Source organism: Amborella trichopoda, chromosome 11, assembly GCF_054954075.1.
Source record: "Amborella trichopoda isolate Santa Cruz 75 chromosome 11, AtrichopodaSantaCruz75HAP2 v2.0, whole genome shotgun sequence".
Taxonomy (NCBI): Eukaryota; Viridiplantae; Streptophyta; class Magnoliopsida; order Amborellales; family Amborellaceae; genus Amborella; species Amborella trichopoda.
In genome coordinates, this window is record NC_142346.1 from 413,888 (window position 1) to 436,830 (window position 22,943).

The following is a 22,943-nucleotide window of genomic DNA, read 5'->3' on the forward strand; positions in this document are numbered from 1 at the left end:
AATAATAATTATTTTTCTCATTTAGATTCAAACAAATTAGGAAACACGCAGACAAGTAAGACAGATTAAAGTTCATAACTTCATGCCTTCATGAATTAAGTTTCTGAAACTCATACAAGATAAAAGGATTTCATTATTCAAATAAAAAAATCAAATTTATAAATGCAAAATAATGATTAAAAAAAATGCACGTAGGTTTTCGAGCCAGCGAAGACAAGCAAGAAAACCGATACGCGTTAGCGCAACGGCTTTTGTGCTAGCCGTTGCTTCCTGCAAGAAAACAGATGTGTGTTAGTGCAATGGCTTTCACGTTAGTCGTTGCGTCTTGTAAGAAAATGGATGCATGTTAGCGCAACAATTTTCGCGCTAGCAATAAGTATTAAAACAAAAAAACTGAGGTATATATTGGCTTATGGTGGTGCTGAGTTCGACATCTAAAATTCTCCAACGAAATATCCAAAAAGGTGCAGAGATGGTCCTGGGAGATGGGATAGCGAGGAAGGAATCCCATCTTAGGTTTATAGGGTTGACAAGGAAGCAAATGGCAGATGGCAAGTCTCTTGGCGTTGCAGTTATGAGTTATGACAAGCGTCAAACTTTTAGACACCTTACATGACCGGGATAGTTGAGATATGATAGGTTAGCTCTTGAAGAGTCATAGTCAGTTTGAGTTGAAATAGGTGAAGATTTAGTATAGTCACAAAATGCATGCCGTGATTGCGCATCCACTCATTTCCAATCGGCATTCTAGAAGGTCAAGAATAACTAGGGAATACGGATTACAGATAGTGGGCAGATCAGTCCATGCAGGGGTGACAATTAAAATTTATCCTTGCTAAAAATGACTTCTTTTCTTATATCATGGAGCTACACGAAGTGTAGGCTTTGGGAGATTCATACCATCTGATTCATTGAGCATTAAAAAGGTGGGGGACTACTACTACTTCATAATCTGAGATGAGAACATAGGATGCACTTAATGCTTCTCATATTAAAGCCAATTTGTTGCCTCGAGCAGTTTTGAAAAGATTAGATTCAGACTTCTGAATTCTTGCAAGAATTCCATATATACGAAAGAGATATTCTTCTTTTGATTTTTCCAAAAACCCATTCACATAGTGGGCGGATTGGGCATTTGGATATTATCTATATCCATTATTGCCAACCATTCATGATTGATCGAAGGACCATGTAAAATGTAAAAAAAAAGAAAAAATCATTACTGGTTGTTGTGTGTATGTGTCCAAATATACATACAAACAAGTGTTGCAATTCGTACAACTGATCAGAAACATTATGGAGCTTGAAGTGGCCATGAATGTGTAAGGCGGGGACTTAAGTATAATGACATGTTGGAAAGACCTGTGGGTTTTCTCCTTAATGTCGATAAGATAAGGGATGGGCATTCAGCTGTACTCTTCTGGTCCAGTACGCCCAAAAGAGTTTGGGCACCTTCAAATTTTTCCTCAGATTTACCTGTGATGCTATATTTATAATAAAATAAGACGTTATTGGGGGCAAGGCTCTTAAAGTATGCCTGTAATTTGGTAAAGCTGCTGCTAGTTCCAAGGAATGGGAATACAGTTACGTTGCAAGAGATAGCTGAAATGTAAAAGTTGGTGAATGGTTAGGCACTCAAGTAAATGAACATGAGACCCAAATCAACAAGACTTAAACTGTTTTAGCTCACAAAATAAATCATGGGCCTGAAACATATGTTGGATAGAGCATCCTTCATTTACCGTGCTCCCACAGATGAGATAAAAAAGTTTCCCCACAAATCAGAAGTCTACGAGAACCAGTTAACAATCTGGCTCCAAAAAACTGATATTGGTGTTGATCCCAGAATGTCAATGTCACTCCGCATTTCAAGAGTACCATTTGTAATCATCCCATGATGGTTATCAACACCTATAGTCTTATAACTTTGATCTTCGAGGGAGTTGAATTAACCAATTGTTAAAAAATGAAAAATCATGGGACTATATGATCTGAAATTGACCCTAAAGAGTGAGAACATTCAACAAGCAATATACCCGTCTAATCTACGACAACAGGAATTCAAGTTTCGTTATAGCACAATGCACTGTTCCTAAAAATTGGAAAAATATCTCATGCACGGTAAAGAGTTTAAAAACATGACAGCATAAACTTATATGATTGGTGCATGCATCATATACAGATTCCAGAAAATGGGTTCAAACAATTCTCCAAAATGCATGACACAAATCCAGTAAGGAGCAGGCGACATTAGTGGTTTTCTATGGGATGAGGCCCATTGGTTGACAGAGAGGGGAATGAACGAATAAAGAAACCAAATAACTCATTAAATCTATGGGCGAACAGTTACCGCTACAAGAAGAACATGCATACCTGAACAATAACTTCCTCAGCTTCTAGAAGGAATTCATCCATGCCATGAGTCATAACAGTCCGAGACACAGGCTGCAAAATTCACATGCCCGATGTTACAAAATTCTAGCCAAATATAAATAAAGAGACCAAACTCATAAAGAGAAAACGAAGATCCAGTTGCAATAATTCCTGCTGAATTTTTATTGAAATTCAACACAGATTCAAACACAGATGAGAGAGAGTAAAACTATGCATGCTGACCACACAAAATCTGCTGCATTAGCTCGTACCATGAAGGATTGAGGAAGAAAGAACTGGCACATGACACCAAAAAGAGAGAAAGAGAGTGGAAGAGATCGTGTGTGTGTTTTGTGAAAACGAACCTCAATCTTGATGAAGTCGAGGGCGTCCCAGCTGCCCGCACCCTCCATTGCTTATTCCTCTCTCTCTCTATATATCTGGTTTCAATGGCACTCGAAGCTATGGCGCGTGTGGTAATTAAGCTCTCCCGCTTTTATCAGAGATTGCAGCGAATTGTTGACCCCTCTCCTCGATTTACTTTCTCTCTCTGCATAATTTCCATCCTCTCAGGTCTCTTCTCTTCATAGTTTCGGTCCTTTTATTCGAACCCTCGCATCACACGCCAGCGGCACGCTGACTGTTCGGTGGCTCACGACGAAATTGGTGAGATCTCAGTTTGGATGGGTTCTTGGGGCATCGGTTGACGCACCTATTCAATTGCGTCCTCATGAAGTTCCATCATATAAGGCGCCTTCGGACATTTTTTTCACATGTCAAATTAAGTAAGGAAATTGGAAATGGTTTATATAAGGGTGAGGCTTTCATCATTTTTTTTTATGTATCATCATTGTTATTGCTTTTTTCTAATTAATTGAGATAGGTCATACGAATCCCAGCCCGTCACTCTGGTCTATTTAAGGTCATACTCTTAGTGAGGGCATAAGTCCCTATATATTGTCTCACTTTTATAGTGGTGATGCTCTAAGTAGTCAAATTAAGGTGTATATCAAAAAATTCAGGAAAATAAGTTGTATTGATGTCAAAAAAATCTTCAATCCGATCATCTCGACTTCAAGATGTATAAACATTTAAAAAATGGATTTCAAGTGCTGAAAATAGTGCATTATGTAACGAAATTTCTGGACTGTCAATTTTCAAGATTTTTCAAGAGTTCAAATATCTGCTCAATCTATACCATACTAAATTTTAGGGAAAATTATGTATATATCTGTTATATTTATCGTTATTATAAAAATACCTTTTAGTTTTCATTATTACAGATATATATGTTTCTTTAACTTCATAACATTTTAAAAAAAAAAAGAAGACAAAACTGCCCATTTTTTGAAATATTTAAAATTTTTGGTTTTTTAAAAACCAAAAAATAATAATTTTTGGATTTTGAGAACCCAAATTTATATGCCTTTCAATTTTTCACGGACCTAAAATTTTCGCTCTAAGCCATCCTCCTCTCCCTCCCTCTCTCTACAACGAGCTCATGTTATTACTTGCAGACGGTGTTTTAAAAAATAGCAAGTCGCAACAGACTCACTCGAGTCGACATGGGAATCGGGGATCCCGTGTCAATTCCAGTGTAATACAAGTAATCGGGGGGGTCTAGAGAAGAATCTCTGATTCTGAGCAATATGCTACAGTGAATTGGTCGAGTCGACTCGACGACACGACTGCTGCAGTGCCTTTCTCAAAAAAAACAATTTTTTCCACCAAAAAAGCTATAAAATCCAGCGTTTTTCGATCAATAATGGAGATAATAGCTTTTTAAGTCTATAAAACAACGATTGGGCTTGGATCGAACCTAAGAAACAAATTTTCGTGAATAAATTTGGGGATTTTTAGCATATTACGCCTTTCCGCTAAAAGTCAATTTCTATGGTTGTTCTTTATCAATTTGATCCCTTTGTTTTTAACTGAACGATCATGGTATAACAGGTTTTCATCAAACCTATGTATGATTGTTTGGTTTTTTATATTTTAAAAATAATTTCATGTGGGATCCCATTGATCTTGTTAATTTTTGCTCCAGGATGCATTCATTACTAGTTTGTAGCCCTAGACCGGTGAGAGTGTTTGGTAATTTGATGTTCTCATGTCACTTGAGCCAGATGACATTAATACTCTCCTAGCTTCCAAACTTAGAGATATGTTTTCTCAATTGAATAATGTTGTTTGAGTTTGAAACTTAAAACTAGTGGTGACATTTTGAAATTTTGGCCCGACTCAAGTCACAGAAACGAAGAGGTGAAAAATACCCTTGTTTGTTTCACTTCCCAAAATTCTAACCAATTTTTTTTAATTTAAAAGCATGATTTAAGGTCATTTAGCTTGAATAATTTTAGCTTGAGTAAATTAAGTGATAATTTTACCAAATGCTTAAGCTCAAGTAACTTCAGTGATGAAATTATCAAATGCCACCCACTTCTTCGGGCTTCTAAAAAAGCAGTCACTTATTTAATAAAGTGGTTTATCCAGCCATCTCAATAACTTTTTGAGGTAGTTTGTCCATTTTATTCATATTTTTCTAGTATAGTTTGTTTACACATATTTAAACTTAGCTAGAAGTATTTTTTGACCTCCAAATTTTGTGATGTCACCTACTCAAACTAGGGAGAATGCCCAAGAAATGCTTGAAATATACATACGATAAACTAAAAAAAAAAAAAACATGCCCTGATATTGCATGGAGACCATTCAAAATTTTGATGATTGATCTAGGTGTATTGAAAATCAGTGTTTTTTTTTTAAACAAAATCTTATATAGTGATTCTATTGTGGATCACAAAATTGGATAAATAAAAGCCTAGTCAATTGCCCAAGGGACTAAAAATATTTTCATGATTTCATCAAGTTTTTCTGTTTTTATAAAGTTCATTGTCTAGGCAACTAGAAGTTAGAACTGGAAAAATATATCATAGCACTAACCTTTGGCCATGGGATTATCAGCTTCTAGAAAAATAGTGGGCGGATGATTGAGAGAGCGAAAATGATGCTACGTGAAAAATAATGATTTAAAACCTGGTGATCTTTGATCTTGATGAGAGTCAGGATATAATTGATTCTAAGATGGTATGAGTCCTCGGACTAATCCTCCCCCTCCTCTTCCCTCTTATTTTTTTTATTTTTTATTTTTTAAGTTTGTCAAATGTTTTTTCATGTACCCTTAAATCCCCACACCATAACCCTTGTTTTTTTTTTTTTTTTACTTTATTTATTTGTAAATATTATTTGGATCATCGATTCAGACAAATTCAACCCTGATCCAAATCGTCGATCTAGAGGTCCAACACAAATTTGTGGACGAACCACCGACCTGATTTTAAATAGGGGTGGCAATAGGTCAGGACAAGATCCAAACCCGGACTTGAAAAAAAAATTATGGGACCCGAACCTGGATCTGGACCCAATTGGACCTGCTCAAAAATATAAAAATACATATTTTAAATATATACATGTATTATTTAAATATTAGAACTAAAATATATAGTTACATTTATTTAAAGATCAGAATTTTACTAAAAATATATATTAAATATTATTTAAATAATAACACTATTCAAGTCGGGTCGAGGTGGATCCAAACTTGGACCCTAATAGTGTTCTGGTCCAATTTTTGGGCCCATACCTGGACCGGGGTCGGTCCAGATCCATTGCCACCCCCATTTGTAAAAGACCCAGTTTCTATGCGGCCAAGTCCACATTTGTAGAAATGCGGGCTTCTTAATAAGTTTATTTTTTAGATGGATTTTAATACTTAATTTTTACAGACATGTAATCTCTAACACCCAGATCATGAATATGAATAAATAAATAATTTTTTAAAACTAAAAATAATAATTATAGTAAGAAGACATTTGGACCATTAGTTTCCATTGTTTTTAGATAGAACACTGACTTGCATCCATCTTTAAGATGAATGCTTTACACTTTCTAGACCGCATATGTAGAAATGCCGTCCAACCCGCATGAAGAAATTTTCCATTTTTAAAATACTCGCAAAAAAGAAAAAGAGCTCGGGCATAAATGGTTAGTGCTTTTAAAACACTGGTAAAAAAAAACAGAGCCTCGACATAATTGGTTAGCACTTGATGATTTGTATTGCTACATCCTAAGTTCAATCCCTACCATACCCTCTCCCCACTGACTCCATTACAATCCAACGTTCAGATGTACCACGACTATCCTTGGCTTAAGGATTCCTCAAAATCTCTAAGAATGGGGTACATTGCTTTTACACTTTTTAAAGTTGAAAATGATGTGATGTTCATTTCTCACTTTTACCCCTTTTTTTGCCTTATTTTTCTTTGGTTTCGGTGGGAGCGTAGGGAAGGGGAAAGATCTACACAAAAGAAACATTAAGGTACTTACTTAAATAATAAAGAGTAATGATCCTATGAGAACTTCCCACACCCATGTGTGTAGGACCCCAATGGATCACCATTAAATTTAGTACAGATCTCTAAAAAAGTTATCACATGGGTTTGAGATTTGACTTTTATAGAGATATTTGTCAAATTTAATGGTGATCATTTGAGGTCATATACACATGGGTGTGGGAGGGTCTCATAGGATCATTATTCAATAATCAAACATGGGTTATTAGAATTTAAGTAATGATCCTATAGGACCCTGCCGCACACAATTGCATGGGACCCTAACAGATCACCGTCTATTTTTTATCCATATCTCAAGATAGACTAAAACCTTACCCACTAACTTTGCTTTCCAACTGGTTGCCGGTGATTGCTTTCTCTTTCTTAAAGGTAATTTGTGTGATCCAAAAGCCCATTCATCTTCCTCCCTCTCTCTTTAAAAAGATAAAGGGAAAATTACAAAAAAACACCCTGAAATGAACTGTCTATGTAACTTACCCCCACCCCAATATTTTCTCATACTTTTTCCCCCCAAACAACCTTTCCTTGCAAAAACCCCCCAAGGTAAAAAAATTATTATTATTTGGATGGAAATGCCCTTTTTGTACAAACCAAACCAATTCACGGATCCCAAGTAGAGTAGTGCCGGAGCGCAGTATACTACTGTCGGAGTGGAATGTCAAGAAGCACTGCCAGAGCGCGGTGCTACATTGCCGGAGAGTTGTGGCTCCAGATACTTCATTGCCTGAGCGAACTACCGGAGCGCATATTTTCACTGTCGGAGTGTATTCTTAGAATGCGGGAGCACTGTGGGTCAGACAAATGACTACCGAAGGGCACATTGGGACTGTTGGAGTGCGCATTCAGAATGCCAGAGCGCAGTTCTCAGTATGTCGGAGCGCTATGGGTCAGACAAAGCACTGTCGGAGTACACATTGTGACTACTAGAGCGCGCATTCGGACTGCCGGAACGCAGTCCTCCATTGCTGGAGCGTTGTGGCTCCAGAGGCTTCATTGCTGGAGCGAACTGCTGGAGTGTGTAGTTGCATTGCCAAAGCAAGTTATCGGAATGCCAGAGCGTTGTGGGTTAGACAAAGTGAAGCGCAAATTGGGACTGCCGAAGTGCATCTTTACTGTGGGGAAATAGGAGAGAGAAGGTCGTGTGAAAAAAAATAAGGGTTTAGTCTTATTTGATGTTACTTTTGGGTTGGGGGGTTTTTGCGAGGAAAAGTAGTTTGGGAAAAAAAACGTGTGAGATAAGTTTAGGGTGGGGGTAAGTTTAAGAGATAGTTAATTTTAAGGTGTTTCTTAGTGATTTTTCCAAAAAAAAATCTGTCCGCTCTCTTCTTTTCTTCGTGAAACTCTCAACTCCAAACCCTACCACTGTCGCAGAAGTTACAAAGGCCGTTATCTCTCAGTGTCTCCCAATCAAATCAGGCAAGTGTCATTCCTCTCTCCCACTTTCTATCACGGGTCTGTTTCTCTCTCTAGGTTCTCCTCTTTGCAGTTTCTCTCTAGCGCCGACTTTCTAGGCTTTACGGTCTCTCTCTTTGTTCGCCTCTGCATTTTACCTCTCTAGCGCCCACTTTCTAGGCTTTACGGTCTCTCTCTGGGTTTCCATTTCTTTCTCATTTCACACGGTCTCTCTTTGGTTTTACAGTTTCTAAGAATACACTCCGACAGTGAAAATATGCGCCTTTTGCCAGGGGTTCTCTCTCTAGGTTCTCCTTTGCAATTGCTCTCTCTAGCTTTCTCTTTATAATTACCTTTAGTTTTCTCTGTAACACCCTCTCTTTACGTTTCCAGTTCTCTACCCCTTCATAGTTTCTTTCTATTTGGTTTCCCACACTCTCGCCTTTCACACAGTCTCTTTCTCTCTCATTTTCCCATCTCTCTCTCTTGGTTTTATGGTCTCTCTATGTTTGCCCTCTCTGTTCCTCCTACCTCCTATCTCTCCTGTCCTGTTTTGGTCTCTCTAGGATTCCCTTTCTACCCCTTCACACGATCTCTCTCTCTCTCTCTGCGTTCCCCACTCTCCACCTCATACCATCTCGTTCTCATTCTCTCTCTAGGTTTCCCACCCTCTCTCTATTCACGCGGTCTTTCTCTGTCTCCTTCTTGGTTGCCCACCTCCCCCTTCTCTCTCTAGGCTTCAAGCGTTCATGGCTTTCTTTGTATTACGATCTTGCACCTCATGTGTTTGGTGAAATGCCCAACTAGTCTTTTTTATTTGTGAAGTTTTCCTTGTGAGCTTAGTAAATTTTCTTTTCAGTCTCTGTTATATAAGGGAAAGCTAATGGTTAACTGTAAGTTTGCCATTTTCTTATGAAAAAAACACTTTATATTTTATAGGGCCAACATTTTCCTTCTTGAGAATTAACGTTCCTGCAAAATACAACCATTTTTGCTATCCTATATCTCTAAAGAGACCGATAATTCACCTAGAGAGCCCACTAGTTGTAAAGAGACCTCAAAATCAATCAAACCACCCAATGATCCTAAAACATTTTGAGTTTTTGCTTGGCCAAAGTACTATTATTGCAGTCATGTGGCAGGTGGAACAACTACTGCGACAATTATATGGATTGCTACGCAACAGCATCGCCACCCTCAAAGAAGGGAACTTTGATCATGATGATAGAATAACAACAAAGACAAATTGCACGAGAAAACAATGTCAAGTGTGCACTCATCGCACTTTTAGTTTTATTCCTCACTGTATTTATGTCATCAACTTGTTATTCAAAATCACACAGTGGGAAATGTGTAACTTCTTGTAATTGTCTTTTTATTTGTTATCAGTGTTTAAGTGTGATAGCAGACATGGTAGATTTCTTTTCATTTCATGATGAATTTCCTAATGTTCTTTGCACAAAAGTTGTTACACATGCAGTTGAGCAATCGCGAATATATATTTGTGGATGTACACCAGTGAAAAGGGAGAAACCCCAAACTCCATCTTTGGATTGGAGCCTTTGCTCAGAGAGAGAAAAGAGAGAGATGGGTCTTGCTGGTGCATGGTAAACTTGACCTTTCTTAAGGGTCCAAAAGGGCTTCAAAAGTAGCAAAAACCAAGCTAAGCTATGTATCGTTAAGAAGAAAGAAGAAAAACTTTTTTTTTCCTCGCTGAATTAGACCCTACCCTAGCTGCCACTATTCGAATTCAACAATATCCAATCTTGTTCATCAGCATATAATTGCAATGACAGAGAGGGATACATCATGGATGTTCTCATACACCTCAGTACTATCAAATAATATAAGGGCTAACAGAAAGATTGGTATAAATGTTGAAAGATCAATACAATAGTGACTTTTATAGGGTAGCCAAGAAACACATGAAACCATGACATTTGAAAATCCCCCCACATTAATTTTAAACAAATTTAACATAGTGAGATCTAGAACAACATATATATTGATAGATAATCCATGTTAAGTAGAATGAACAAATAAAAAGCTATAAATTCATTGGCCAAAAAAAGGGTCATATTTGCATGAGATATCCAAAAAAAGGAACCCTGCCCATTCGTCGCATCTTTTATCTCGTTGCTATAATTCAGTTTTCCACAAAATACTTATTAAAAGAAAAAGAAAAAAAAAAAGAAAGGAAAAAACAAACAAATTGCTCTGCAATACATCCACTATTTGCAACTCAAAATCAGTAACTATAAAATGTCTTTCTAGAATCCTGCATCTGTATCCACGGCAAATTGTGGGTTGGGAGAACATCAACCAGATGAAACAAGACAACATGCAACATCAACTACCTGCACAAACACATTGGTGCCTTACGGGGCAAAAATTACACCATTCATCTTTGGATTTCCATCCTGACCAATGTAGATGTGGAAACAATAAGCAATTGAACAAATAGAGGAAGAACAATTGAAGAAACATGATTAGAGACTACAGGATATTACTAGAAAATTACTCCATGATAGAGTTATTTCCAGGTAAATTCAAGGAAAAAACTGAAAAATTAAGGCCACTACATATCTATTAAGAACCAAATATTTACGAATAATTATAAGGACCTGTAAGTATAAAAATCAAAACTTATGTCCTCCATACCAAATATCCCAATAAACCATGAGCTGAATATTTCTTTAAAATGAAAAATAAAAATAATAAAAATAAAATTAAAAAAAACATACTATGCTCATAAGGAAAATTTCACAAGTTAAAAAATACTTGTTGGGCATTTTACCAAACACATAAGGTGCAGTACTAAGAGGAATGTAATGCAAAGAAAGCCATTAAACCTAGAGAGAGAAGGTGGAAGAAAACCAAGAGGGAGAGAGAGAAATACCACATGAATGGAGAGAGAGAGAGAGTGGGAAACCTAGAGAGAGACTAAGATCGAGATCGTGTAAGGTGGGCAGTGGGAACATAGAGAGAGAAACATTGAGAGAGCATAAGAGGGCAGGGCAAGGAGAACTATGAGGAACAAAGACAGCAGACATAGAGACCATGAAACCTATATAGATGGCTAAAATGAGAGAGAAAGGGAACCGTGTGAAGGGCGAGAGCAGTGGTTTAAAAAGCGGATCGGTGATCCGGATCGGGTATCTCAAAAATCCATCTGGATCGGCGAATCGGCGATTCGGATCGGGAATCGGCTGAATCGGTCGGATTAAACCTTAAGAATTTTCATTTCTTTGCATGAATATGCGAATATTGATATGTTTTTTCCCTGCATGAACTACTATTTGCCATTTAATTTACATCACACAAAATGATAAACATAGAATTATCATGGATTAAGTATATCATCATACATGGACTACAATAAAGCATACAATTCGTAACATATGATCTAAAAATCAAATGACAGACGACGTCGTTCTTTATCTTGGTCACGCTGGTGCCATTGATTGAATTCGCGTGACAATTCATTGACTCGTTTTAAAAACGAATCATTCAAATTAGTAGGCACCTGACTATACCCAAAACCCTGAGTGTTTATGTTTTGTTGTGGTCTTAATCTAAAATCCCCGAAGCTTGTCCATCCTTCATGCTCACCTACCTCTTGTTGTTGGGACCCGATATGTGAATAATTTGACTGGGATTGGGTGGCCTCAGAATCATCATCTCTCTCATTTTCTCTTAGACCCATTCCCACTCTCCCTCATTAGGTGTAATATCACCAACATCTCCGACGAATTGGGGATATGTTGGCGGGTTACTTCCTCTTTCATGCTGCTCATCACCTTCTTCAAGATCTTCCTCACCGATAGCCTCAAGGAACGCTCTCTTGTGCAACACTGGCTCATCTTCTTCTACTACCCATTGTTCTGCTGTGTGTGTGACAAATATTGTGTCCAAGTCTATCGGCCCATAGTCTTCAAGCTTCCTTCTTATTTGTCGCTCTCGGAGGTTTAAGTTGTAATGGACGTATACTAGTTTATGAAGCTTCTCCGAAGCGAGTTGATTCCTCCTAGTAGTGTGCAACCATTAGAACGTACTTCAATTTCGCTCACAGCCAGTAGTAGAACATGTCTGGGAGAGCACCTTGATTGCTATCCTCTTTAGGTGATGTGCATCACTACCATATATCTCCCACCATTCAGCTGGATTAAAATACAAAAAGCATTATAAGGGCAAGAACAATTCATAAGATTAAATATATAAATGAACAAAATATTAGTTAGGGGATGACCTGGATCCATCTTAGTTCGATAATTCCTGGCAAGTTTAGTTCTGAAGGATCCTATAACATCCCTATACATAGCAAGTTAAAACAAAATATTTCGTTTTAGTGTATTATTCCTCACAAATATAACAACTCAATCAAATTCTTACCCAAATATTAAATAATACCTCTTATATTGCTGCTACCTGGTTTCGATGGCTTCTCTCCAACCTGAAAATAATGTATCTGACCTCTTTCATAATCTTGTGGGGATGTTCAGGTATCAAATAGAAAATTTTTGTGTTGAAGTAGTAACCTAGAAAATATATACATAGAGAAATGTCATTTAAAAATTCATAAAAAATTAATTTAGAATGAAACATTGTAATGATATAAATATATATTTACCTGCATAATGAATTTGACGTCCAAATTTGGTGTTCCACCAACTTTCTATATCTCGATCACTTAATTAGTAAAACTACAATTCTCCCCAATAGCTGATTTGACCTTATTGATACATTCATAAAGGATGCTCATGGTAGCTTTCTTGTCAGCATCCACCATTCTTAACAACATGACCAAAAGGGCAGTGACCTCTACGATACTGGAACATCGATACCAGAACCTCCTATTTGAGACTATGCCGTCCACTTTTAGCCTAATACTGGACTTCGAGAGGCAGTCATTTAACCACTCTTCACTGGTAAACAATCTCTGTAATGCACCTTCAGATTCCCGAATAAAGTCCACATCCAAGTAAGCTGTCGCAAAGCGGGTTATGGCAGGCCTGATTATCTTTTTTTTTTTAGACTGTTCTTTGAACAAAAATAAAATTTTAGAATGGTTATATATAAATCGTGACACCAACCTCGCTTCTTGTAGAGTCTCCTTCACAATTTTGATCTCACCGATCTCCTCTAACATAAGATCGATGTTGTGTGCAGCACACGGGGTCCATATTAGATGCTTCATCTTATCCATCAACTTGCTGCTAGCAGAAACACATACACGGTCATTGTCCATAATAAATTGGACTACATGCTTATCTCCCACCTCCTCCACTATCTGATCATATAGTCGTATGAAGAAGTTTGCGTCATTTTTCATCCCTGATACGTCTTTGCTAGACAAAAAAAGCTGTACCTTTTTGGGAATAGGCTAAGAAGTTTAAAAACTCCTTTTTGCTAAACCAACCATCACTCATAAGAGTAATGTATGTTATTGGCTAATTTTGTTTATATTTTTCAATCCACTTTCTAACTTCCTCCACCTCTTCATCCAATATTGGCCCACCGAGCTCATATGCCGTCGGAGGTTTTATCCCGGGCCCGGCTTTTTGGATTGCGTTGACCATAGGTGGAAAATATGGGCTATTGGTTGTATCAAAGGGGATCCTTTTATCGTAGAACCATTTACCAACATATCTGCTCAACATGTTTCTCGTACCTTTCACCATGCCTTTGAGGGTATGTTGGTAAATGGTTCTACGATAAGCTAGAAATTGTTTCTAGCTTATGTTGATACATATTGCCACTAACCCCTTTATACATATTTGAGCTGGGCCCACCATACATGCTCGAGCTGGGCCCACCACGCATGTTTGAGCTAGGCCCACTATGCATGCCCATGTCATAACCACTAGGCATTCTAAACTCGCGTTCCCTCTGGTATGTTTCCTGTAAATTCATTATTGTAGCCATCTCCAAGTCATTAGTATATTGCTCTTCTGGATCATTCCTGCTTTATGGTGTATATAAACCAGTTATCTCCTCATCCATTCTTTGATTTGCAATTTTTTTACATTTGGTAGCCTTAAGAAATGCCGCTATCTGCTTTCTTACATTATTAAGGATATTATTACACGCAGAAACATCTCCCTTAACCTATGCCAAGTATTGCTTGAACCTATATACCCCGCTATTTATCACTCTTTGGCAGTAATTACAAATAATTTAGTCTTTTTTGTTGGGATCAAGTCTGACCCCATGTTGCCATGCAGGGTCTTCCGCAGATCTTGTCATGGTTCAACTGTTTTAATATGTGAAAGGTTAAAAATTAACCTGACAGTTCAACATGAAAAATAATCAACATGTGTAGTGATAATATGTAATGTAGTTCATGAAGTTATATTTGTTGTCAATGCAAAATATTTCTATTGACAAAAATATTTTAGTTCATACTAGGACAAATAATTTATTTATGCAACATTATAGATAAAAATACCCTATATCAGCCACTACATATAGAACAAAAAATTTACATTGATATAGTATCAATAAAAAATATATTTACAATGGTATAGTAATTCACCATGCCAATACATATGGACTTGTCACAAATCTTCATTTCGACAAACATGAATTAGTTCCTACTGAGAAAAAAAATATATTTATGCACCATTATAGATAAAAAGAACTCTGTATAAGTCACCCTTAGAATCAAGAAAAAAATTACAATGATATAGTTATCCATAATGCCACCACGTATATTTGACACAAAACACATTTATATTCACAATGCCACAAATAAAATTTACAATGATATAGTGGGCACAGTCCCAACTCGATTGAAATGATCATAAATAGTCGTACATCTCAATTACAAATATGCAAGATAATATTATAAAAAATGCAAGCTCCAAACATGGCTACAACTCAATTATCAAGAACATACATTTTTTGCATTAAAAATTTAATAATAAAATTAAAAAATGCAAGATAATATAATTATCATAAATGCCACATTTTTTTTACAATGATATTCACTTTAATTCCTCGTGATAATACAGTTTACAATGATATTCCTCGTGATAATACAGTTTAACAACATGTATTTTTTGCATTAAACATTTAAAAAATTAAAAATACATTTTTAATGCAAAACTGCATTAAAACTGTAATACAGTTTAACAACATGTATTCGTTAATATATTTTTTAGCATTAACAACAAATTAAAAAATACAGTTTTACATTAAAAATATAATAACATTTTTTTTTTTGCATAAATAATCTATCACCATGTAATTTTTTGAACTAAAAATTTAACAATAAAAATTAAAAATATTGTTTATTTCCTCATGATAATAAAAAACTGGTCACAATTTTTTGAAAAATCATGATTTTTTTAAAAAATTGATCATGAATTTAAAAAAAAAAAAACGCAGTTCTTCACAGACCAACCTAACATCAGTCATTCCAACTCAAAAATCCCCCTCAAATCGAATAAATTACATCAAATTGAATACATGTTTTGATAAACAACACTATAAAGAATCAAAACCCTATAATATTAATACATTATTATCAAAATATTAAATAAAATCGATTGAATTGAGGAAAAAAAAAAAACGCAGTTTTTCACAGACATCAGTCATTCAATCTCAAAAATCAAGCTCAAATTGAAAAAATCAGATCAAATTGAATACATGTGATGATAAACAATACTATAACGAATCAAAACCCTATAAATTTAATACATTATTTGTAAAATATTGAGTAAAATTGATAGAATGATGGGAAAAAAAAAAAAAAAAACGCAGTCCTTTTTTTCTCCACAGACATCAGTCTTTTTTTCTAAAAAATCAAGCTCAAATTGAATAAATAAAATCAAATTGAATACATGTGATGATAAACAACACTATAACGAATTAAAACCCTATAAATTTAACATATTATTTGCAAAATATTGAGTGAAATTGATAGAATGGCGGAAAAAAAAAACTCAGTCCATTTTTTCTTCATAGACATTAGTCTTATTTTCTCAAAAATCAAGCTCAAATTGAATAAATAAAATCAAATTGAATATATGTAATGATAAACAACATTATAAGAAATCAAAAGCCTATAAATTTAACATATTATTTGTAAAATATTGAGTGAATTTGATAGAATGGAGGAAAAACAAAACGCAGTTTTTACCTGTTTTTCCTGCACCCGTGGCTTCAAATTCAAATTTGATATGTATTCGTCCAAAATACTCACAAATTATTAACAAAAACTTTTGAACAACACTCTTACGATCAATAACCCATAGATTTTACAAAAAATGATGCCCTCTTTTGCTTCAAATCAAAGAAATGGCAGAGCCCTAAAACTTTTTTAGGATTCTTCACATATCCAAATTTTTTTTATCAGAATCGGTGATTTTTACTATTTTTTATTGACTGAAATGGCTGAAAAATTTAAAATAAAGCCTGTAAGATTCGATTATAAAGCTAAAAAAAATGAAAAATGATAAGAAAATGACAAAAAACCATGAAAATTGTAAAAAACACTGTGCAGCCCGTGTTCTTTGACGAGTCACTGTTGAGACTCGACAATTCACTATTGAGAATCGCCCGGTTCTCTTTAGACACAGGCGATTCCCGGTATTGTAGTGGAACCGGCGCGGGGTCTGCCGATTCCCGAGTCGAACCGGGCGAGTCCGGTTCTACTCGCCGAGTTTTCAAACCCTGGGCGAGAGTGTGGGAAACCAAGAGAAAGAGACTGTTAAAGGGGAGAGAGTTGAAAACCTAGAGAGAGACCGTGAAACCTAGAGAGAGGGTGCTAGAGAGAGAAAGCTAAAGGCAATTGTAGATAGAAGGTAGATAGAGAAATTGTGAAGGGGGAGAAGGTGGGAGAGAGAAAGACATTGTGAAGGGGTATAGAGACCATGTGAAATGGGAAAGAGCTGGAAACTTAGAGAGAGACCTTAAAACAACCTAGAGAGTGGGTGCTAGAGAGAGAAACTACAGAGAAGGGAACCTAGAGAGAGACCCGTGATAGAAAGCGGGAGAGAGGAATGCCACTTGCTTACTTCGATTGGGAGAGAGTGAGAGACAAGGGTACAACTTATGTAACTTTGCTAGGGTTTGGAGTGGAGAGTTTCACAGAGAAGAGAGCGGGAGAGGTCTTTTTAAAGAGAGAGGAGGAAGATGAATAGGCTTTTGGATCGTACAAATTACCTTTAAGAAAGAGAAAGCAATCACCGGCAACCGGTTGGAATGAAAAGTTAGTGGCTAAAGTTTTTAGTCTATCTCGATATGGATAAAAAATAAAGGGTGATTTGTTGGGTCCTATATAATTGTGTGTGGCAGGATCATATAGGATCATTACTCTTAAAATTTAATAAAATAATATCACCTCTCTAATATTAAATATTGGTAAACAATTAAACATTACATTTATTTAATTTAACGTTGCATTTTTATTTCTCTAAAATTAAATAGAGCTGCATGCGCATGGGTGATGTGTTTTGTATTTGTTTTTGGGGGGTGGAGGTTAGAGCGTAATAAAAAAGCCAAGACTTTTTACGATATTGATTTGTTTGTATATTTTATTTTTTAAGTATTTTTAATCATGATATTTGAATGTGATTTTGGTCAATACAAGGTTCTTGTGCAATTAACATGAAGAAAGTGGAAAGAAATAATAAAATATCATTAAAAATTGGCAAAAAATTTGAAAGACAAATGGAATTTAAATTCAATTTTCCAAATTGGACAATCTAGTAGAATCAACAAAACTGGTGATCGATCAGGTTCAACCAGTCAAATACCCTTTTCAACCGGTTATGTGTAAATCTCAATTTAGTGCTTACATTGGACCAGACGACATTTTTGTAACCAATTCTACCGCCCATACGACCGATCCAGTCCGGTTTTAATAATTTTGAGAAAAAATAACACCGTGGATACAAGCAATATAATTACAAGCATGAGAGGTTTCCAAGTGTAGTCCAACTATACAGAAAATGGCAAAACAAAATATCCCATGGAAAAGTTAAATACGGTTTGAAAAGGAAAATTTTATAACAGCATAAATAATGTCGAAGAAAGTATTGGACCATGATTATTGAAGTGTATAAATGTATATTGGTTCTTTTTTGAAACCTAAAAGATTATATGATCTCCCAATAATACCATATAGTCATCTCCTTGGGTAAAACCCTGTTTAATGATATATCCAGGTCCTCAAATTTTGGGAACTTGACCCTTCTTAATAGAGCAATCACCTAAAAAAAAGAAAAAAGACAAAAATGCGCTACGAGTGTGCAAAAAAATGCTTATTTTTCGACACTCATTCTTAAGTATTTAGGTACTATAATATTTTTGCCAATGATGTCGTTACCTAGGGTAGTGAATGGAGGAAATGCTCATGTGTGTGTGCCTATGGGCTTATGGACTAGAGAGATCCATGTCGGAGTTCTTAGAACTAAACAACTAAATTTTTTTCGGTAAATAACAAACAACTAAAATTGCATATTAGACACATACTTTTTAAATAAATAGTATACAATGGAACCGTTCCCAGTATTTTTCGATGTGGGGTAAACATTTTCCAGCCTTCGATCTCTCATATATACAAAGCAACTTACTCTCACTCTTCCCCTTGCCATATTCCCCAACTTGCAACGTGCACTTCCCATTTCTCTATCTCATGTCACGGATTTAAAGCTACATAATCGAAGACCATAGCTAAGGACTCAGCAGATGCATCAACCCAACACTCATTTGGCAAACACGCCATACTCTAAGCTTTATCCAAAATAATGCGTCAACAATATACACAACCTCATTTTAGTACTCATTCTCGCCTGCCTTCCCCCATGAATGTCTTTGTGGGGCGATGGCAAGCCATTCGCACTTGCCTTGACTACCTACGAAACCTCGCCTCTCTGATCTCTGACTGTCCTCACTGTCACAAAAACGCCTCGCTGGCGAATCTGTTCCCCAAAATCCTTTCCACCCTAAATCAACTTTCTCTCTCCCGTACTTGGATCTCTCCCCCCCTCTTTCTCTCTCTCATATAACGTATAGTTAAATAGTACTTTCTCTCTCCCCCCTCTCTCTCTCTCATATAACATATAGTTAAATAGCACTTTCTCTCTCTCATTTATACAGCGACCCATCTATAAATAGCTCTCTATCATATATACAATGACATATAAATTAAGGGAAATGACCTCGTGAGACCCTACCACACTAAGCGGCATAAGACCGCTAATCTATGCCATTAGATAAAATCTCAAGGGAAGATTGAGGGGCTACCGGCTAACTTGTTAAGAAAGTCAAAGGTTAACGCCTCTCGTTTTCTTAAAACTCCCACCCTCTCTTCTCTCTAAAAATACTCTCTCTCCTCTATCAAACTAGATATGCAAAAAACCCTAATGTCTAATGAGGAAAATCAAAACCATCGTTCCTGATTTGCAAATTCCCACTCTTCTATAAAACCTCTCACAAAGTAACCCCACCATTGTTATACGCAGAGGTTCTCCTATATCTAGGTCAAAATGAAATGGGAAAATACCAGTATTTAGACTATTTTCCTGTATTGGATAAAATCTATGACGTCAAAGCAATATTCATTGCGGAAGACTCTATCATAAAAGAACCAGACTTTTGCATCCCAATCTCTGGCATTTCAAAAAAGATATGTGAATTAGGAATACCCAACAAAACCCAACTATGAATTAGGAATACCCAAGAAAATGCTTCATTTACAAATAATCGAAGGTATGAGGTGGTATTTGGTTTTACCAAGGATTATTTGAAGGTTTTAGAGATTAATTCTAATAGGGCTTTTTTATTCAGCAAAAATCTATGTGAGAAGGGGGTTACAAAGAAGGTGGGCGATTGCTTTCTCTCTCTGCGCCTCAAAAGGGCTTCGATTAAAATAAAAAATTGAAGATTGGGTTGAAGAATTGCATAAGCTTCCCAATATATCCATATGAAGACTCCTGTGATTTGAATCCAAACAGTGATAATTCAAAGAAGAGAGTTGTTGGGATTTTATATGAATTGTAGCCGAAGTCCGAGCTCTCTCGGAGGATGTTTCTCCTCGTGGAAGAAAGAGTATGAATGAGGGGAATAGATGTGGAGAGTACGAATAAGGGGGAGAGTATGAAGAGAGGGAGAGTATGATTGAATGGAGAGAGAGATCACTTGTTGTCGTTGACATTTAAAACTTACCTCGAGATTTAGATTCAATCCAGCAGTGATTTGTTGGGGTCCTACACTATTATGTGTGCAGGGTCCCATAGGATCCTTACTCACAAATAAAATGCTCTATAAATATATATCTCTCTCTTATACAAGGACATCTCTAAAATGAAATGGTCTATAAAAGAAAAATAGTTTTATATGTTTATAAATACAAAAATAAAGTACATATAATTAATTTTTAATTGCATATGATTACGTAATTAATGAAATTTTTGTTTATTTATGTTCACAATTTAATATAATTATGTTAAACTTATGTTAGTACAGTCATGTGAGTATACATTAAATTATTTTTAAATTATAGGGAAATATTTCCTAATACTTTTAAATTATTTTGATGCAATATTATGATACTATATTATATAGATATCCAGACATGAAAACAATGTCTTAGTATTTACCTATTTTAACAAAGTAATGAAAGTACATAATGCACCACTCCTTTCAAAACAAAATTGGGATAAAATTGTTGATTTGGCTGATTCTCCGATCCAATCCACGAATCCGACATGGGTATGGGTGTGAATGATTCGGGTCATCGATCTGCTTTTTTAAACACTTCATATCTAATGGTTAAAATGTGGCCGCATCGGGGGCTATGCGCTACCCAGCACATCGCATACGCCCGCATATGCGGTTTGGAGAGATGGACCTACATATGTGCCGCATTAAAGTCGCATCCCGTATTGAGCACATTAGGGCGCATAATCTGTCCGACTTTTTTTTTCAAAACTGAACCATTGGGCATTAAAGCACATTGAGCAGGGGTAATAAGCTCACTTTGACATTCGAAAATGGGGGAAAGGGTTTGGGGGCCCTATTTTGTTATATTTTGTTTATAATTTTTTTATATTTATTGATCGCATCATGGGGATGCACCCGCATTCGAACTGCATCAAACCGCATCGGCTCTCAAACGCTTTTGGCCTCATCGCGCATTTTAAAACACTACTTAAAAGTGATTGTGACCTCCTTGTATCAAAAATAAATGGTCTTGCATCAGGTGACAATTGTTGAAATTTGGCCTTCAACCATGAGTGTTTGATGACTGTCAAGTTACCTCCAGTAGGGACTTCACCCAATTGGTTTCTATGAACTCTCGGATGTTACTGATTGGATGACAGATAACAGACTCGCCATTCATAACCAAACCCATTATCTCATAAGCATAAAAAAAATGTGGGGTTATCTTACCAATTTCATAATTGTAATGAAAATAATTCGTCTCAGAACGCCACCTCTCTGCATTGGATGTGACCAAGGGATGGTCTATTCAACCTGGCTGGATAATAGATTGAGCACCCAATCTGAAAGCATTCACTAGTTGAACTTGCTCATTCGTTAGATGTCAATCATTTGATTGATGTTTTTTCTCATCGACTATATTTTCTGATTTTTCTTGAAATACAACAAATAAACAACATATGAGTAACAATACAGATATATATACTTCCTGTTGAAAGAAATACCTATGTGATCTTTTACCGGGGAATACATTTTTTTTCTTCACTCCTTTATTTTGTCAAAAAAAATCACTTACATGTGGTCTTTATTATAATAAGATAAATTTCAAAATAAAATCATCATAACAATAAAACCAAAGATCTTAACAACTTGATGTCATTGAAACAACTATGCACTGTGCTTGAGGATAAAAGATAAGATTGCAATAAACAAAATGAAGAGTGTCAGAGATTATCTCAACCGGGCTTATTACACCCCACACCGAGTCACCACCATTCGATGACCCGAGATCAACGGTCTAGCTTCAATCTTGAACCAGGAAAGCAAATTTCGGCTAAGCCACACCAATGGAACATGAACCCCTTTGATCACAAACTCAAACCCTAAGTGAATTCGCTTAGCAATATAGTTTGAGAGAGATGAATTCTCTTTTTGCTAAACTCTAAAACCTTTAGCCATAAATCCATCTTTGAGAGATAGGAGAGAAGAACTCCACAACATAAACCCTTAGGTTCTTTCACCATGTGGGAGAGAGAGATCAAACACGAGAGAGATAAACTTTCTTAAGAGAGAGATAAAAAGATAATGTGTAGAGATTTTCTGGTAGAGACAATTCATTTTTATAGGCTTTGAATAAGATTAGGGTTTCTTAGGGTTTTTTTTGGCTTGCCTCTTCTTGTGAGATTTAACATAGACTGTCGATCAATGGTGAATTGTGGGGTGAGAGATCTGAGCCATCCATTTCATAAATGGGCCATCAACATTTATGGAAGGTGCATGAACCATTATCCCCATTTCCTAAACCATTTTCTCATCAATAGAAATTAAATAAATTAAATATAATCAAAATATTGTGCATATCATAAAATAACAGTAGTCTACTCAATCTTTCTACATAATCTTTCAAAGATATATTAAGTCAATATTTAGTCAATATCTTCCAACCATATGGCCACATGCCATATCATCAAAAATAGGAAAGATAATAAGGGTGGGGCGTGCCACCCAAGGGAGGTACTCATGGGCCCCACCTTTTAAAAATATGGCGAGCCCATGTGCACAATGGGCCCCCATGATATTTTTACATATTTAAAA

At 36.1% G+C, this 22,943-nt stretch overlaps 1 protein-coding gene and 2 long non-coding RNA genes across 3 annotated transcripts in view; 1 reads left to right on the top strand and 2 right to left on the bottom strand.

Moving 5' to 3' along the window:
- MTM2 (Myotubularin-like phosphatases II superfamily) overlaps positions 1-2,949 on the bottom strand; it is a 32,624-nt gene extending 29,675 nt beyond the window's left edge. Inside the window, exons 1-2 of the mRNA XM_006851703.4 lie at positions 2,739-2,949; positions 2,374-2,445 (exon numbers count right to left, since the gene is read on the bottom strand). Coding sequence (XP_006851765.1) covers positions 2,374-2,445; positions 2,739-2,786 — 120 coding nt within the window. The 5' untranslated portion in view covers positions 2,787-2,949. The remainder of the gene's footprint in view (positions 1-2,373; positions 2,446-2,738) is intronic.
- Positions 2,950-8,125: 5,176 nt separating this feature from the next.
- LOC148779654 (uncharacterized) lies at positions 8,126-9,641 on the top strand. Its single transcript, XR_016044365.1, has 2 exons — positions 8,126-8,201; positions 9,320-9,641. It is a non-coding gene; the product is annotated as an uncharacterized LOC148779654 (long non-coding RNA).
- Positions 8,136-11,247, bottom strand: LOC148779655 (uncharacterized). The gene is made up of 2 exons (XR_016044366.1): positions 11,077-11,247; positions 8,136-10,597 (listed from the first exon to the last, which is right to left on the bottom strand). It is a non-coding gene; the product is annotated as an uncharacterized LOC148779655 (long non-coding RNA).
- Positions 11,248-22,943: the final 11,696 nt, after the last annotated feature.